The 19376-nt window shown below is 36.1% G+C and overlaps 1 protein-coding gene across 5 annotated transcripts in view; it reads left to right on the forward strand.

Moving 5' to 3' along the window:
• Positions 1–19376, forward strand: part of ANKRD42 (ankyrin repeat domain 42) — a 61648-nt gene that overhangs the window by 19007 nt on the left and 23265 nt on the right. For all 5 annotated transcript variants that reach the window (XR_008663844.1, XM_055320419.1, XM_055320420.1 and 2 more), the window contains 4 exons: positions 6426–6626; positions 10778–10903; positions 15625–15730; positions 19059–19231. Coding sequence is in view for 4 of the 5 variants with exons in the window: in XM_055320419.1 (XP_055176394.1) it covers positions 6426–6626; positions 10778–10903; positions 15625–15730; positions 19059–19231 (606 nt within the window). In the remaining variant the exon portion in view is untranslated. The remainder of the gene's footprint in view (positions 1–6425; positions 6627–10777; positions 10904–15624; positions 15731–19058; positions 19232–19376) is intronic.

Here is a 19376-nt window from a genome sequence, read left to right on the forward strand (position 1 = left end):
GTGTAGTATCATGTCATCTGCAAATAATGACAGTTTAGTTCCATACTGAGTTAGATGCCTTTTATTTTTCTTGTCTGATTGCTGTAGTTAGGACTTCAAGTAGTATGTTGAATTAAAGTGGTGAAAGTGGACATTCTTGGTTTGTTCCTGATCTAGAGGAAAAGCTGTTTTTCAGCATTGAGTATGATTTTGGATGTGGATATGTCATATATGGTTTTTATGAGGTTGAGATGTTTCTATTCCACCTATGTGATGAGAGTTTTTATCATGAATGGATGTTGTATTTTGTCAAATGCTTTTTCTATATCTAGTGAAATGATCTTATCATTTTTATCCTCCCTCCTATTAATGTTATGTTTCACATTGATGGATTTGCAAATTTGAACCATCCTTCCTCCCTAGAATAAATCCCATTTTATTGTGGTGAATGAGCTTTTCAATGAATTATTGATTTCAATTTCCTAATATTTTGTTGAGAATTTTTTCTCTATGTTTATCAGAGATACAGGCCTATAGTTCTTTTTATAGTGTCTTTGGTTTTGGTATTAGGGTAATGCTGGTCTTGAAGAATGAATTTGGAAGTTTTCCTTCCTCTTCTATATTTTGGAATATTATGAGGAGAATAGATGTTAACTCTTCCTTCTTGTAAATCCATCTAATCCTGGACATTTTTTGGTTGGGAGTTTTTTTTTTTTTTAAGATTTTATTTATTGACGAGAGAGAGAGAGAGAGAGAGAGAGAGAGAGAGAGAGAGACACACACACAGGCAGAGGGAGAAGCAGGCTCCATGCAGGGAGCCCGATGTAGGACTCAATTCTGGGACTCCAGGACCACACCCCAGGCCAAAGGCAGGTGCTAAACCACTGAGCCACCCAGGGATCCCCATGTTGGGAGTTTTTTTTTTTGATTACCAGTTCAATTTTTTACTAGTAAATAGTGTGTTCAAATTTTTTATTTCTTCCTGATTTAGTTCTGGAATGTTTTATATTTCTAGGAATTTATCCTTTTTTTCTAGGTTCTCCAATTATTTGACATATAATTTTTCATAATCATTCATACAATTTTTATATTTGTGCTGTCAGTTGTTATTTCTCTCATTTCATTTCATCTTTAAAAATATATTTTTAAAATATATATTTTTAAGATTTTATTTATTTATTCATGAGAGACACATAAAGAGAGAGAGAGAGGCGCAGAGACATAGGCAGAGGGAGAAGCAGGCCCCATGCAGGAGCCCGACATGGGACTCGATCTCAGGACTCCAGGATCACGCCCTGGGCCGAAGGCAGGTGCTAAACTGCTGAGCCACCCAGGGATCCCCTATTTTTTAAAGATTTTATTTATTTATTCATGAGAGACACAGAGAGGGAGACAGAGACATAGGTAGAGGGAGAAGCAGGCTCCCTACAGGGAGCCTGTTGTAGGACTTGATCCCAGGACCCTGGGATCACAACCTGAGCCAAAGGCAGACTCTCAATCACTGATCCACCCAGGTGCCCCTCATTTTTTAAAAGATTTTAAAAAATTTTAAGTAATCTCTACACTGAACATGGGGCTTGAACTCATAACCCTGAGATCAAGAGTCATGTGCTCTAATGACTAAGCCAGTCAGGTGCCCCTTTACCATGTGGTTTCTGATTTTGAGTTCTCTCTTGATGAGTGTGGTTAAAGGTTTATCAGTTTTATTCAGAGAACTAGCTGTTAGGTTTCATTAATCTTTTCTTATTATTACAATTGTTACTTTTTTGTCTCTCTTTCATTCATTTCTTCTTTCATCTTTATTATTTCCTTCTGCAGACTTTGGGCTTTGTTATTCTTTTTCTAGTTCCTTTAGGTGTAGGTTTAGATTGAGATTTTTCTTGTTTCTTGAGGAAGGCCTATATCCCTATAAACTCTCCTCTTAGAACTGCTTTTGGAGCATCCCAAAGATTTTGCTTTCAATTTTCTGTTGTCTTCATGTGTATTTTAATTTCCTTTTTGATTTATTTGTTGATCCATTGGTTGTTTAGGAGCATACTATTTAGCCTCCACATATTTGTGGTGTTTTCCATTTTTTTCTTGTGCTTGATTTCTAGTTTTATACTATTGTAGTTGGAAGAGAGAATTAATATGATTTCTATCTTCTTAAATTTATATTGAGATTTGTGGCCAAACCTGATCTGTCCTGGAGAATGTTCATGTGCACTTGAAGTAAATGAGTATTCTGCTGTTTTGGGGTGGAATATTCTATATGTATCTGTTAAGTCCGTCTCGTCTAATCTGTTGTTCAAAGCCACTATTTCCTTATTGGTTTCATCCTGGATGATCTATCCATTGTTGTGAGGTTTTATTTATTTATTTTTAAAATTTATTTATTTATGATAGTCACAGAGAGAGAGAGAGAGAGAGGCAGAGACACAGGCAGAGGGAGAAGCAGGCTCCATGCACCGGGAGCCCGATGTGGGATTCGATCCCGGGTCTCCAGGATCGCGCCCTGGGCCAAAGGCAGGCGCTAAACCGCTGCGGCACCCAGGGATCCCGATGTGAGGTTTTAAAGTCCCTTTCTATTACTGTATTACTATCAATTTCTCCCTTTAAGTCTGTTCTATTTGCTTTATGTATTTAGGTGCTCCAGTGTTGGGTGCGTAGATATTTACAGTTGTTAAATTCTCTTATTGCATGAGTATTTATCATTATGTAATGTCATTTGTTTATTGTATAGTCTTTGTTTTTTTTTTTAATTTATTTATTTTTTAAAATTGGAGTTCAATTTGCCAACATATAGCATAACACCCAGTGCTCATCCCGCCAAGTGCCCCCCTCAGTGCCCATCACACAGTCACCCCAACCCCCCGCCCACCTCCCTTTCCACTACCCCTTGTTTGTTTCCCAGAGTTAGGTGTCTCTCATGTTTTGTCACTCTCACTGATATTTTCACTCATTTTCTCTCCTTTCCCCTTTATACTCTTTCACTATTTTTTATATTCCCCAAATGAATGAGACCATATAATGTTTGTCTTTCTCCAGTTGACTTATTTCACTCAGTATAATACCTTCCAGTTCCATCCACGTCGAAGCAAATGGTGGGTATTTGTCGTTTCTAATGGCTGAGTAATATTAGTCTTTGTTTTAAAGTCTATTTTGTCTGGTGAAAGTATTTCTACTCCAGCTCTTTTGTCCCCCTACCTCCAATAGTGTGTGAAGTATCTTTTTCCATCTTTTCCTTTCAGTCTGTATGTGTCTTTAGGTCTGAAATGCGTTTCTTATAGGCAGCATATAGGTGGTCTTGTTTTTTATCCATTCACTCACCCTGTGTTTTTTGGAGTATTTAATAGTTTATCTACATTTAAAATAATTATTGATCAGTATTATAAAAATTATTTCATATGCTTAATGGCCATCTTATTTCTTCTTTTTAAAAAATGTTTACTGTTGTTTTTCTTATTTAACAATATATTTATTTTTTAAGTAACACTTATACCCAATGTGAGGCTTGAACTCACAACCTGAATTCAAGAGTTGCATGATCTTTTGACAGCCAACCAGGTACTCCTGGCTATTTTCTTTTGTGCAGTACTAGTTCACATATTTTGCCTATTTTTTATTAAGTTTTCTTGCTTTTTAAAAATTAATTGTAGGAGTCTTTATGTAACCTAGATACAAGCTTTCTGTCACTTAGATGTGTTTTATTTAAATATCTTTTCCATTCTATGGCTTGCCTTTTCATTCTTTTCAGATATCTTTTGATGATAGAAGTTTTAACTGTAGTGTAGTCAAGTTTAATAAACTCTTCCTTTATGGTTAGTCCTTTCTGAATCCTGTTAAAAAAGTCTTTCCATACTCTTTGATCATGAAGACATTCTTTTTAGTCAAGAAATTTTATTATTTTATCTTCACATTTGGATTTCCAGTCCACTTGGAGTTGACTTTTCTGTAACACATGGTAGGGGGCAATTTCATTCTTATTTGATTCTTTATTAAATATGTCTAATCATTTTTAAGTCTTTCTGCCTGCTCATTAAAAAAAACATGTATAATTTTTGGGCAGCCTGGGTGGCTTAGCTGTTAGGGCTGCCTTCAGCCCAGGGTGTTATCCTGGAGACCCAGGATCGAGTCCCACGTCGGGCTCCCTGTATGGAGCCTGCTTCTCCCTCTGCCTGTGTCTCTGCCTCTCTTTCTCTCTGTGTCTCTCATGAATGAATAAATAAATAAAATCTTAAAAATGTATAATTTTTTATGACCATATAGAATATAATTTTTATTTTTTATTATTTATTTTTAGTGTTTTTTTTTTTTTTTTTTTTTTTTTTTTTTTTTTACTTATTCATGAAAGACACAAAGAGAGGCAGAGACCTAGGCAGAGGGAGAAGCAGGCTTGCCACGGGGAGCCCATTGTGGGATTCTATCCCTAGACCCGGATCATGCCTTGAGCTGAAAGCAGATGTTCAACCGCTGAGCCACCCAGGTGTCCCTAATTTTTAATAGTATAATATAGAGGTGAAGAATATGGCTTCAGTACTAGACTGCTTGTATTCAAATCTCTGTCTTAAATTACTAATTCAGCATTTATTTACTGAGTATTTATTATGTGTCATTCCCTCTTCTTGGTGCTAGGGATGTCACACCAAATAAAACAAAGTCCCTGCCTTCATACGGTGGTGGTGTTGGTGGGGACAGAGACAATAATCAAAAGAATATAAATTACGATTAAGTAGGGATATGTGTATGAATAAAATCAGAGAAGGGAGTAGAATGTTAAAGAGGAAGAAATTTAAAATAGGATGGTCAGGTAAGACTTCCCTGGGGAAGTGATAATTGGATAAAGACTGAAGCAGTTGAGGGAACAGGTCTTGTGACCATCACAGGGAAAGAGTATTTCAGGAAGAGATAACAGCAAGTTAAAGTTTGTGAGGCAGGAGTGTATTTGAGTAACAGTGAGTCAGTATGGTTAGAACAGAAGTGAGAGAGTAAGTAATAGATCATGAGGTCAGGGTAACATGAGCCATTGAAAGATTTTGAGCATAGCAGTGACATGATCTGACTACATTTAAGAACATTTTCTCTGTTTTGTTTGTAATAGATTGCAGTGTGGGTATAGGGATAGCAAGGGTAGAAATATAGCAGTTGGGAGCCTGATGCAATAATTTAATGCTGCTATTTGGTTGGAGCAGAGCAGAGGCAACAAAGATAGTGAGAAGTAATTGGGGTCAGTATATTCTTTTAAAGATAGAGCCAATAAAATTTGCTGATTGATGAAGGTGTTGAGAGTGACAGAAAGGAGTCAAGGATGGCTCCAGGGTTTTGGGCATGAACTACATGGAGAAGAGTGAGATCCTATTAAGTAAGATGGGGGAAACTATGTAAGGAAAAGGTATGCAAGAGCGATGAGAGTTGTTTTTATTATGTTAAGTTCACAATGCCTGTAAGACTTAAGTGTATATATGATGAAGGAGCTTTTGGAAGAATCTCAAGTTTTATGGGGAGTTTTAATTTTTTTTTTTTAGGTTCATCTGAGAAAGTGTAGAGTGGCGTGTGCCTGCAGCTTTTCTTTTGGGTATTATTACATCTTGTTTCTCCTGCATTATACTGGTCACTTAGGCACTGCCCTAATCCTCCAGAGGCAAGGTTTGTATGTTGATTGGGTTGTTTCCCAAATAGTCACTTCTCCAGAGGTGTGAAGGCTCCCTTTTTCTTTGTAATCACTGCCTCTAAACTTGTGATACCCCAGAAGTATTCCAATTTTTTTGCAGATTTTGGGTTGTGGCTCTCCTTTAGTCTGATTCAGTTATGTTTTCTTTCAGGGCTTCCTTAAAATTTGTTGTGTGTTCTTGATGTTCTTGTTTGTTTTTCTAGTCTTTTTTGGCTTCAAAAATATCTTTTCTATTTTCAAGGATTGAGAATAGAAATGGTGAAGTAGTGTGTGTGCTTTGTCTGCAGTTTTGATCCAGTCTTCTGTTTTAAATAAAAAGAATCAATGTATATGGAAAAGTGACAAAATCCATAGTGATAAAAATAACACTCATATTTTCATGGTGACCTGGTTTGTTTTTTGCACTTTTTTCCAAAACGTTAAAAAAAAATTACGTATCATCTATCTTACATAACAAGTATTTTCTCATGTAATTATAAGATGCATAATTGAGATTTCACTTTTCAAGAACATTTCTGGGGCCTTCTATTTGGTGTCTCTCCTCTGGTGTCTGTACATTCACAGTATGTGTAACTCTTTAATCATTTAGTATGTTGCTTTGGCATGACCTGAAGGTCGAGTAAAGACTTGTAGGCTCAGAAAAAAAGGTGTTACCTTGCTCAGAGTATTTTCCTGTTACATAGGAAAGGGACAGTCATCCTCCTGTGAGAATGAGAGCCAGTGTTGTTATTTCTTTCTTCAAGTTACTTTATCATCAATTTAAACATTTATTTATTTTTTTCTCTCTCACCTATAGTTCACTTAGCAGCCATGGAAGGTCACCTTCACTGCTTTAAATTCCTACTCAGTAGAATGAACAGTATAACACAAGCTTTAAAAGCCTTCAATGATAATGGAGAAAATGTATTGGATCTGGCCCAGAGGTTCTTTAAGCAGAACATTTTGCAGTTTATCCAAGGGGCTGAGTATGAACGAAGTGATCCGAGAGATCAGGAAAGTAAGTAATAAGCCCTGAAATGTTTTAGCATTTAATGAGTAAGTGGAATAAAAAGAAATTATAGGGCAAATGTTACATTTAAATATGTTACTTATAATTGTCCATTTAATTAAATATATTACTATAATTGTCCATTGTAGTTATATAAATATGTTGCTTATAATTCATTCAGTTTTTCTTTATTATAAAATATTTTAGGCAGAAATATATAGAGATTAATGTAATGAACATTCTCTATGCCACTGATTTAAGGATAAAATGTTATAGATTTAAAGCTTCTTGGTTCTATTATTATTATTTTTGGTTCTGTCTCTTTAATATCACTCATTTCTTTGTCTTCTCAGAGGTAACTATTGTTTTGGATTTATAATTCCATTCTACAGGTTTTATATTTAGTGTATATGTGCCACAAAAATATACACTATTGTGTGTTTTTGAAGTAATAGACTAAAATGACCTAAAATCCAGTGGCTTAGTGATTTATATGACAGCCCAGGTTGAAGAGTGAATCTGTGCTGTGCAGTCATTCAATAACTGGCTTTTTTTTCCTCACTAGCTCTCTTTGGTTGTAGAGAATATAACAGGAGGTGGGGGGAGGGAGCAAGACTATAAGATTTTCAAGGCCTAATAATAAGTACTCATCACTTTTGCTAACATTGCATTGGCAAAAGTTGAGTCACATGGGCATATTAGCTGTGAGGAAGCCTGGAGGATTCAGTACCTTGCTGAGAAGACTCACCTCAGCTACAACTCCCTTACTATTGAAGGAAGACTGTTTTTGTGGACAACTAGCAGTCTTTGAAACTTCTTTTAAAATCTTATGAAAATGGTGTAAAACAATATGCATTCTTCTATTCCTTACTTTTTCCACAAAATACTATGTTTTTGAGATTTATTAGGTTGATGGAAGTATCCTAGTTTATTCTTTTTAAATGTTGGTATAGTTTTGCATTTTATGAAAATCATTATTCATTTTCCAATTTGATATTTAGATTGTTTTTCACTATTACAGTCAGTGTTGTCATGGATATTCTTGTATGTGTCTCCATACATACAAGAGATTCTACAGAGAAGTGCTTCAGTACTTTTTTAACACATAGCCCATGTAGACAATATTTGTATGGCACACTGGGATTGTTGGATGTGGCTTCTTGAGGTACTGCCTATCTTCTTTGAAGACTGAGAGCTGAGAGCTCTGCTTGGGTAAATAGGTATGCAGTTTGCTTGGTGGGATCTGCCCATCTTCAGTATAAATAGGGATTGCTATATTCTTCATCAGAGTAGTTGTAGGAGTTTACACTCTTTATGTTTGGTGGGAATTTATTTATTTATTTTAGAGAGAGAGAGAGAGAGACAGAGAGCGAGTGAGCATGAGCAGGGGGAGGGGCAAAGGGAGAGGGAGACATTCCTGAAGCAGACTCCTTACTGAGCATGGAGCCGGACCTGGGGCTCAATCTTAGAACTGTGAGATCATGACCTGAGCCGCAGTCAAGAGTCTGACAGTGAAACAACTGAGCCACCCAGACACCCCTAGAATCAATTTTATTAAAGTATGGTTTATATATAATAAACTGTATTCATTTAGTGTGCAGTTCGGTGAGTTTTGATGTATCTTGAAAACATCACAATCAAGATATAAAACATTTCCATCACCTCTGAAATATTTTTAATATCCCCTTGTAGTTACCCTTACTTTTAGCCTGGCTACACACAACCACTTACTTGCTTTCTGTCACTGTAGATTAATTTGAATTTTTTAATAGAACCATTTTGAGATTCTATTAATATACATATGTATATTATGTATATTAGTTCATTTTTATTGCTAAATAAAATTCCATTATATGGATATACTTTGTTTTAAACCAGCTCACCTGCTGATGAACATTGGATTATATTACCAGTTTTGGGCTATTATTAATAAAGCTGCTCCGAACATTTACATATATGTTTGCAGTTCTCTTGGTAAATACAGAGGAGTGGAGTGTATGGTGGGTTTATGTTTAACTTTAAGAAGTTGTGTAACTGGGGCACTCAGGTGGCTCAGTCAGTTAAGTATCTGGCTCTTGATCTCAGCCTAGGTATTAATCTTAGGTCATGAGTTCAAGCCCCAAACTGGGCTCCATGCTAGGCATGAAGCCTACTTAAAAAAAAAAAAAAAAAAAAAAAGTTGTGTAATTATTTTCTAAAGTAGTTGTATGGCTTTATATCACCACTTATGTGTATGAGAATTCTATTTGCTCCATGGAATTGCTAACACTTGATATAGTCTGTTTTATTAACTGTTCTATGGGTGCGTAGTGTTATCTTACTGTGTGGTTTTAATCTATATTTCCCTGAGAACGAACGATATTGAGCATCTTTTCAAAAGAGCATTTGTGTATCTTTTATGAGGTGTCTGTTTAATTCTTTTGCCCATTTTTTAATTGAGTTGTATGTCTACTCATTACTGACTTTTGACAGTTCTGTAGGTTTTGTTAGTTATATGTTATGGCATATATTTTCTCCCTTTCTGAAGCTTGCCTGGTTTCTTGGTAGTATCTTTCTTTTTATAGTTTATATATAAAATATATAAATTTTTGAATTTTATTTATTTTAGAGAGATTGAGCTCAGGAGTAGCAAGAGAGGGGCAGAGAAAGAAGGGAGAGAGAATCTTAAGCGGGTTCCGTGCTCAATGTGAAGCTGTCTGACACACAGGGCTTGATCACATGACCCTGAGATAATGACCTGAGCTGAAATTAGGAGTTGGCTGCTTAACTCCCTGAGCCATCCAGGTGTCCCTTGGCAGTATCTTTCAAAGAACAAAAGTCTTAAATTTTGATAAAGTACAATTTATCAATCTTTTCTACAGGTCATTTTTTGTGTGCCTATCTGTGAAATACTTGTCCAAGATATTCTTCTGTAGTTTCCCAGAAGTTTTTCAGTTTTGGCTTTTTAATTCAGATCTTTGATCTATATCAAGTTAAATTTTATCTGGAATTTTGAGGGAAATAAAGTGTTTATTTAAAAACATTGTTTTTTTTCCCCCCTACATATATCTACTTGTCTTAGCACCAGTTTTTTGGAAAAGCTTCCCTTTCTTCATTGATATATTTTGTCAACTTTGTAAAAAATCAATTGCCTATATATGTATGGGTGTATTTCTGGCCTCTGCCTTACTGATATATATGTTTATTTGCCAATACTGCGACTGCCTTGATTACTGTAGCTTTATAGTAAGACTTAAAAACAAGTAGTGTAAGTCTCCAACTTTGTTCTTTTATTTATTTTTTATTTTTTTATTTTTTTTAACTTTGTTCTTTTAAAAATACTCCTTGGAAGGTTGCCTCAGTGGCGCAGTCAGTTAAGTGCCCAACTCTTGGCTTCAGCTCAGTTCATGATGTTGGGGTCGTGAGATGGAGCTTTTGAGCTCTGCACACAGCACAGAGTCTGCCTCAGATTTTTCCTCTCCCTCTGCCTCTTCCCACTGTGCCGTCTCTCTAAAATAAATAAATCTTTAAAAATACTGTTTGGCTATTCTCTTTCCTTTCCACATTTAAAAATGAGAATAACTATATCTCAAAGTTGTTAAGAGGGTTATGATGAGGCACTCCTTATAAGTGCTTACTCCCACGGCTGGATTCAGGAAGGGGTCAATATATGAAGTCATCTTTAAAAACATTTTATTAAGTATTTATAATTAGGCACTTAGGTAAGGTACATTTACATAGGCATGTGTTTATGTATATGTATTTGTTTACATGTACTTTATCTGCTTCCTGTTAATTTTGCTTTCTTCGTTTCCATGCAAACAGAGGAGAGTGGTCTGTGCAAATGTAGGAATTTAAACCAATTATGTCTTTATACAAGGGATTGAAAATGACCATCTTGTTGTGTTTTGTGGTGGTCTGAGGGAGAGTGGAATATTGCTAAGAACAGTTCTGGTACAGTACTACTCTTGGCATGTTTGAGGTCTTGCAGGGAGAAAGGGCCATGCAATTAATAATCTTATTTTATGATTCTCATTTTATTACTTGTCATTGCATCAATCGAACTAATTCCAATATCACATCATAATTGAGTTAATATTGAAATCTGAAATGTGACTGCTTAAGGTAGGGAAAACAAATGAACTCATGTGTTTACTGAAATGCTGAATTTTTATTCCTAGCCTTAGCATTTCCAGGTCATGTAGCTGCCTTTAAGGGTGATTTGGAAATGCTTAAGAAATTAATAGAAGATGGAGTAATTAATATTAATGAACGTGATAATAATGGATCAACTCTTATGCATAAAGGTGAGTTATGATTCCTGTTTCATTTTCAGTTCTGACACAATTACTGTTATTTACCTTAAATATAATTATCCCTCAGAAACATGTGAAAATGTGAAAGTTTTCCTAATACCCTAAGGGATATCAGTCTACCTTATATGGTACACAGAATACTTAATTTTCAGTTTAGTGTGTTACTCCTTTTATGATGCTAGAAATTCACTATCATATTTAGAGTAATTCGAATGGAAATTCTCTTATGGCATTGACATATTAAGATATGAAATTCACTGCTGGAAAAGTTTCTTAGGACTACTATTTCTTTGGACTAAAAATGATCTATTCTTGCTAAAGCATGAAAAAGGTATAGCAGAATTTGAAAAAAAGGTATAGCAGAATTTGAAAAAAAGGTATAGCAGAGTTTGGAAAAAAAGGTAAAGCAGAATTTTCTTTTTTCTTGTACTCTGCAAAAATGTTTTTACTTCCATAGAAATATCAATGAACATTAGATTTAAACACATTTTCAAGGGATACTTGGGTGGCTCAGCAGTTGAGTGCATCTGCCTTTGGCTCAGGGCCTGATCCTGGAGTCCCAGGATTGAGTCCCGTGTCGGGCTCCTTGCATGGAGCCTCCTCCCTCTGCCTGTGTCTCTGTCTCTCTCTCTGTGTGTGTCTCTCATGAATAAATAAATAAAATCTTAAAAAAAAAAAAAACCCACACACATTTTCAAGATGTCCACCACTATTCTCTGCATTCTCTCCTTCCTTCTGTGTGGAATTCTAAAATATTAATTAGCTTTTTTACTTTTTTAATCAGACTTTGTCAAATTGTCACCTCCTTGTTGGGAGTATGTATTCTAGGATTTATTTGTGCTAGTCTTCCTTTTATTTATAAAATCATAACCAAATCTTTAACCTAATGCATCTGAAACTTCCATTTTGCTTTATTTGTGACATTATAAGGTCCTTCATAATATAATAGCAGGTAACTCTTGTAAAAGTGTTACGAGTAAAGGGACACCTGGCCAGCTCAGCCAATAGAGCATGAAACTCTTGATCTTGGGTCATGAGTTGTAGCCCCATGTTGGGCATAGAGATTACTTAACCTTTAAAAAAAAAAACAAAAAAAAACCCCAAAAAATCAAAAACGGTTTAGAGTAAAAAGACAGTAGGGTAGTTAATGCATTATGTGTTTGAGTTAGATTTTATTTTATCAATAACTTCTGATGGGCCCAATCACAGATTATGTTCCTATTGGTTAGGTTCTTAGTTTAATGATTAAAGCTGGTTTAATTCATAATCTTCAGTATAGAATCTAAACATCGTGTATACCAAGAGTTTTATAAGAGAGAGCTTAGGTGGAATAAGAAGGGGAATGCAGAAGGGATTCCTCTTATACTCAGAGAAAGTCCCATTTTGGCAAACACTGTCCTAGACTTGGATAATCTTACTCCTCTATCTGAGCTGGCTGGCTGTGGGTTTGGCTCTTCACCATGGGATTTGTGAATGGGCAGGAAACTATATATATATATATATAATATATATATATATAATTTTTTTTAAATGTGGTGTCCTGAAGCAAAGCCCCCATTTCATATCCTAGGTATGACCACTTTTTGTTAACTAATGTGTATGTGGGGCATTATTAGACACTGTAGCAAAGGTAAGTGTGACATGGTACTTATAATGCATCTTCATAGGAAGGATGAAGTTTTCATTGATGGCTAGTTTTCAGCCTTTCTCAGTCATTTCTTCACTACTGGACAAAAGATTGAAATGAGGAATCTGGAAGAATGTTCTAAAGGGCTTGATGCAGGTGTCCCGGCGTTTCACTGCATCTGTATCTTTGGGGTGAATCCCCAGCAGTGCAATTGGCTGGGTTGTAGGGCAGATCTATTTTTAACTCTTTGAGGAACCTCCACACAGTTTTCCAGAGTGGCTGCACCCTGATGTTTATAGCAGCAATGTCCACAATAGCCAAACTGTGGAAGGAGCCTCGGTGTCCATCGAAAGATGAATGGATAAAGATGTGGTCAATGTATACAATGGAATATTACTCAGCCATTAGAAATGACAAATACTCACCATTTACTTCGACGTGGTTGGAACTGGAGGGTATTATGCTGAGTGAAATAAGTCAATTGGAGAAAGACAAACATTATGTGGTCTCATTCATTTGGGGAATATAAAAAATAGTGAAAGGGAATAAAGGGGAAAGGAGAAAAAATGAGTGGGAAATATCAGAAAGGGAGACAGAACATGAAAGACTCCTAACTCTGGGAAATGAACTAGGGGTGGTGGAGGGGGAGGAGGGCGGGGGGTGGGGGTGAATGGGTGACGGGCACTGAGGGGGACACTTGACGGGATGAGCACTGGGTGTTATGCTATATGTTGGCAAATTGAACTCCAATAAAAAAAAAAGGGCTTGATGTGTAACAATAGGGTATTGGGGATGCAGCCACTGTGAGAAGATGGGAGGGTGAAGCTGAGTAACCAGAAGTGTTTGTCCTTCACCCCTTGTCTTGTCAGTCGGTCTGTTGAGGACTCCTAGGGCCAGGGGTGAATCAGGGAGTGTGGTGGGGGTTGGGGGGCTGTGATAAGTGGCTACAAGTGGGGGGAGGAGCGTTTTGTGTACATTTGCCATTCCTGACAAACATCTTTATGTTTAGATTATATCCAAATTGGGTAAATAAAAGTTAATGTCTCCTTATAACTTAATTCACATTTCCCACATTGATTAATCTGTTTATTTTTCTTTAATTTTGAATTTGATTCAGTAAATAAGCTGTGGTGTCTATCATTGAGGCATTCTTATTAGTCATTTGAGGATTGTTAAATTTCTTAAAAATTTCTAGTCACTGTATGATTTTATCTGTTTTCTAAAAAACATAGATCAAATTAACATAGCCTAATGAATGTACAATAAGGATCTTGAGTAAAATTCCTTTTATTGTATTTCATTTTAGAGAAGTTACTTAGCTTCTGCTCCCCCCTTTGTAAAGATTACTTGTGTAATAAAATGGAAGTGTTTAGTTAAGCTCATTCTATCTTATAAAACAATTATCTGTGATTCATAAACATTATTTTGTAACTCTTAAAGATGGAATATGTTGCTGTTTTTGTCTAAAGTGAGGTTATTTCTAGGGGTCTGGGAAATCTTATAATCATGTACTGTTTTTTGGTTAACTGGTTTTGGATTTGCTGTAGGAGAGAGCAAGAAAGCCCAGGATTTTCAGGGGCCAACTGAGTTTGAGAGATGGCTCTGAGTGAACTAGAGAAGGGTAGAAGAACCCTTATAGTAACAGACGTGAGGGGGTTATTTTGTCACTGTATTAGACTTTGTGTCTTCTTTTCTCTGTTGCCAGTTTTGGAGGTGGATTCACTTTTTGAGAAACTAGGGACATACCAAATATTTCTTGTCTTTGATTCATTTTACAGAGGCACTTATATTCAGCACCAATCAGATGTCAGCACCATATAGACAGTGTGAGATCCAGACCTTATTGTTAAGGAGCTGCATACTTAAACCACGGACAGCTAGAGATTCGTAGAAGTCAGGATGTAATTAATGGCTAAAAGTATTTGGTTCTTAAAATACATGCAGTAGAAATTCAGGAGTAGAAACTGAGGAACAGCAGAAGTTGATAAAGGTTAAATTATTAAAGAAATGTTGGTGGGAATTCAGAAATAATATCTTATGTTTATATGATACTTAACAGGGTATAAAACTGTCATCACATTTAATCCTTATTGTAATTTTATGAAGCAGCAGTGTACCCTCCTTCTAAATATGAAAACATCTCTGTAAAAGATGAAATTGAGGTCCAGAGGGATACTTTTCTTAACTGAGATTACACAGCTGGTAAGAGGAAAGCTGACATGTTCTTAATCTCATTCATTTATTCATTCATCAACTTTATAGACATATATTGAGGGTCTGTATGTGCCAGCCATTTGCTAAGTTCTGTCCTGTCCTCCAGGCTCACTATCTAATGCATCTAAAGTCTAATCTTTTAAGTCTGTTAAGGTTCCGCCCCCCCCCCCCCCCCCCAGTTCCCCTGAATCTTCAAATGGATCTACAAGGATGGATAGAAGCTAGATGAACATGTAGTTGAGCCCTGGGAACTAGGCGAGAAGACACATAAAGTTGTGGAGGTGAAAATTAATCCTGGGTACATGTGTTAAGGACAAGATCTAGAAAAAGGTGGTAAACAGTTCAGATGATAATAAGTGAGGGGCCTATAATTTTGAGTTGTGAGAATCAGAAGGATAACCTGTTTACATAAGATGACACAAGATTTTCAAAGTCAGTGTGGGCCCCGGGCTTAGACTGCACTCACATTCTGGTCAGCTGCAAGATTAGTCAGCAGCTATAGGTAGCAGCAGATGAACACTGGATAAGGATTGAGAAAGCCTAGATTATATTTTCAAATCCATTATTTGCGTGCTGTGTGATATTAAATAACTGATATTTAACTGAATTAAATAATTGATATAAATAATATCAAGCTTCAACTTTTATATCTGTGTGTAAGGTCCTCTGTGTAGGAGTTGAGCACAGTAGATTTTTGATTAAATGTTTGTCTAATGAATACACAAATTAACAGCTGATAATATCTGCCCAACTTGTTGGTTATTACAAAGATCACTATTTATGAAACTACTCTCTAATGGGACTGTGAGATTTTAGACGGTTGTTACTAATAATAACTTTTTGTATTTTCTGTTTTTTTTTTTTTTAACAGCTGCTGGACAAGGCCACATAGAGTGTTTGCAGTGGATGATTAAAATGGGAGCAGACAGTAATATTACCAACAAAGCAGGGGAGAAACCCAGTGATGTGGCTAAGAGGTATCCCTATCCGCTTTACTACTTTCTTTTGTTTTTAAAATTTTGTGTATACTCTCTTACACTCAGAAAACTCTGAGGATTTAATGGAATTATATGATTCCATCAAATGCTGATGGGATGACACTTTTCAAGATGAATTGACCTTTGATGACATATCAACTCTTCTCACTAAAGTAATGGTTTTCAACTGGGAAGTATTAATTTCCCCTTGAGAGGCTGGGGAGGGAATTTGGAAATGTGTGGAGGAGTGTCACAATGAGTGGAGACCATCACTGATACATAGTAAGTTCAGGTCCAGGAATGCTAAACATTCTACAGTGCTCTTAGAACAGGGGTGCAGGGGCACTTGGGTGGCTCAGTGGTTAAACTTCTACCTTCAACTCAGGGCATGATCCCTGGGTCTCAGGATTGAGTCCTGCATTGGGCTCCCCATAGGGAGCCTGTTTCTCCCTCTGCCTATGTCTCTGCCTCTCTCTCTGTGTCTCTCATGAATAAATAAATAAAACCTTTTTTAGAAAAAAAAGAACAGGGATACAGAAGAAATTGTTTCACCTAAATGCTTGTACCTGTTGAGAAATAATATGTGATTAAAAGGAGTAATCAAAAGGAGTTATATAGGTTTTGAAACAAATTTTGGTATTTACGTTTAAATTAAATATAACACTTATTATTGAGTGTATCCTGCTCAAGGAAAATTTAGCTCATCCATTTGTTCATTTGGTTGTTGTTGTTATTGTTTTAATAAAGATTTTATCTAACATGGGTTTGGGGTGAAGCTGAGCAGGGAGCCTGATGTAGGGCTCAATCCCAGGACCCTGAGATCATGACCTGAGCCGAAGGCAGATGCTTAACCTACTGAGCCACCCAGGTTCCCCTTATTTGGCTATTTTTCATTTAGCTTCCTATATACTTAGTGTATCCCTACTGGTATGCTTAATGTTAAGATTTCAAAGATGAAAAAAAAACAGTTTTTGCCCCCAGGTTTACAATCTTGTAAGGAGACACTGTACATACATATTATTATTATCATTGTAACATGTGTTACAAAAGATATAGTAAGAACATGGAGAAAAAGTGTCTGGTCTTCCTATTTGAAAGTTTTGGGGGAGAAATGTTAATACAGATGATAGTGAAAGATATGAGGAAAACTGAAGGGAGACAATTTATACAGAGGTCAGGAAATTTTTTTTTTTTTGGATGGAGCAACATTTATGCTGATGATTGAAGGAGGAAGAGTTGTAAGATAATGCCTTGTATGTTTGAAGAACTGTATGGGGTTCAGAACTTCTTGAATCTAAAGTAGGAATGTGGGCTAAAAGTTGCAAATGAGGCCTGACAGGATGCTAATCATTCAATGCTAGTCATTCATTGAATTGCTCTGCAATTTTTATGAGTTCACATTCCTTAAAATTTTTGAGGGATTTCTTTGAAGCCTTGGAACATAGTACTACATACCTAGGATCATTATCAACTCAGGCCCACTTTCTTTTTATTTTGGAAAACAGCTTTATCAAGGTTTAATTGCTGTATGACAAAGTACACATATTTGTATAGTACAAATTGATGAATTCTGACCTATGTATATACCTGTGAAACCATTACCACCATCAAGATGGTGAACATATCCATCATTCTCCAAAGTCTCCTTGAGCCTCCTTTGTAATATCTTCCACTGCTTTCCACTGCCCTTTCCCAAGCAAATGCTGATCTGCTTTCTGTCACTGTACATTAGTTTGCATTTCTTAGAGTTTTATATAAATAGAATCATATAGTACATACTCATATATCTGGCTTCTTTCACTCAGCATAATGACACATGAGATTCTTCCATGTGTATTGGTAGCTCATTCCTTCTTATTACAGAGTACCATTGGATGTAGAATTCCATAGTATTCGATAGTTTGATAATTCAGTAACCTGTTGAAGGACATCTTGATTATATCTATTATATGGTGATTCTGCACAAAGCTGTTATAAACATTCACCTACAGTTTTTTGTGTGAACATGTTCTCAGTTCACTTGGATAAATACTTAGGAGTAGGATCACTGGGTCATACGCTAAGAATATGTTTAACTTTATAAGAAATTGCCAAAGTGTCTTTGAAAGTGACCATACCAATTTGCATTCTCACCAGCAGTGGATAAGAGTTTCTTTTGTTTCTTATCTTGCCAGCATTTGGTTTTGTTTATTCACCACAGGAAAATGTACAGATGGTAAATGTGTATATGAAAAAATGCTCACAATCATTTTCATTAGGAAAATGCAAATTAGAACCACAATGAGATTCTACTATATACCTATTAGAATTTTTGTAATTCATGCACCAAAATGCATGTAGTGATATTAGAAACACTATGAATCTGGCATAAAGGAAGTAATCGTAAATGACAGCTGTTAAATTATACTCTAGTAGTTATATAAGTATGTGAAAAAAATAGGATTTGAGATTTTGTGTTTAATGAGTATTTCTCTGTGTCATAAAACATTAAACATTTCACAGCCTGTGAGGAAACTGCAGATTACATGCAATCATAACATCAGCTCCAAAACCAAGCATATATTATTGGAAGCTTCATAAAGTTGTGGGAAAGATCAAAGAAAATAGAAAACGTGGATGGAAAAGTCACTACTTTTTCAATAAATTTCAAAGCCATGCCAAGTATTTTGAGTTAAGGAAAGATGAAAATTATGGTGCCTAGAGTTATAGCTAACCTTAAAACTGGAGCAAGAACTATTTCTGCTATCTAAAACAGGCCATCATAAAAGGTAGTAAATATAGGTAACAAATAGGGTGGTTCTGGGCTTTCTTTTCAGTTGAGCAGCTCTGTCTAGGGGCCCCTCACATAATCTTTTGACTTCAGGTCTCCTCTCACAGTTGGATTTTTGCCAATAAAAATTATGGAACAGATTTTATTTTTAGATTTTAGCATGACTATTTGCCCTTAGTGTCCAGTAACTCTTTGAGCTGGATGTAGCTCAAAGAACTACAGGTACAATTGACTTCAGGTACCATTTGCTCCTTTATGGGTAGAGGGGTTGGTGGCATACTTACAGAGTGTAATTCACTAAATTAAGTGCAAAGTGCACTTTGAATTTTTTTTTAAAGGTTTAATTTATTCAGGAAAGGCACAGAGAGAGAGGCAGAGATATCAGCCGAGGGAGAAGCAGGCTCCCTCCGGGGAGCCCAATGTGGGACTCTATCCTGGGACCCCAGCATCATGCCCTGAGCTGAGGGCAGAAGCTCAATCACTGAGCCACCCAGGTACCCTGAAGTTTGAATTTGAAGAAGATTGTGGATCTTGTTAATTACTTCTTCTTTTCTACAGGTTTGCCCATTTAGCGGCCGTGAAGCTATTAGAGGGGCTACAGAAGTATGACATTGATGATGATGAAATTGATGAAAATGATATAAAGTTTTTTTTAAGACATGGTGTTGAGGGAAGCACTGATGCCAAGGATGATTTATGTCTCAGTGAGTCGGATAAGACAGATGCTAGAAGTAAGTGTGCCAACTCTGTTGTGATTTACTGTTTAAGAAATACCATAGCCAGTATTTACCACAAATCTGGAAATTATTCTAAAGACATTTACCATCTGCAGACTAAAATATTTTGATATGTTTTCAGGGAACCAGACTAGTACAA

The sequence above is a fragment of the Nyctereutes procyonoides genome, unplaced genomic scaffold (assembly GCF_905146905.1).
Source record: "Nyctereutes procyonoides isolate TBG_1078 unplaced genomic scaffold, NYPRO_anot_genome, whole genome shotgun sequence".
Classification (NCBI taxonomy): Eukaryota; Metazoa; Chordata; class Mammalia; order Carnivora; family Canidae; genus Nyctereutes; species Nyctereutes procyonoides.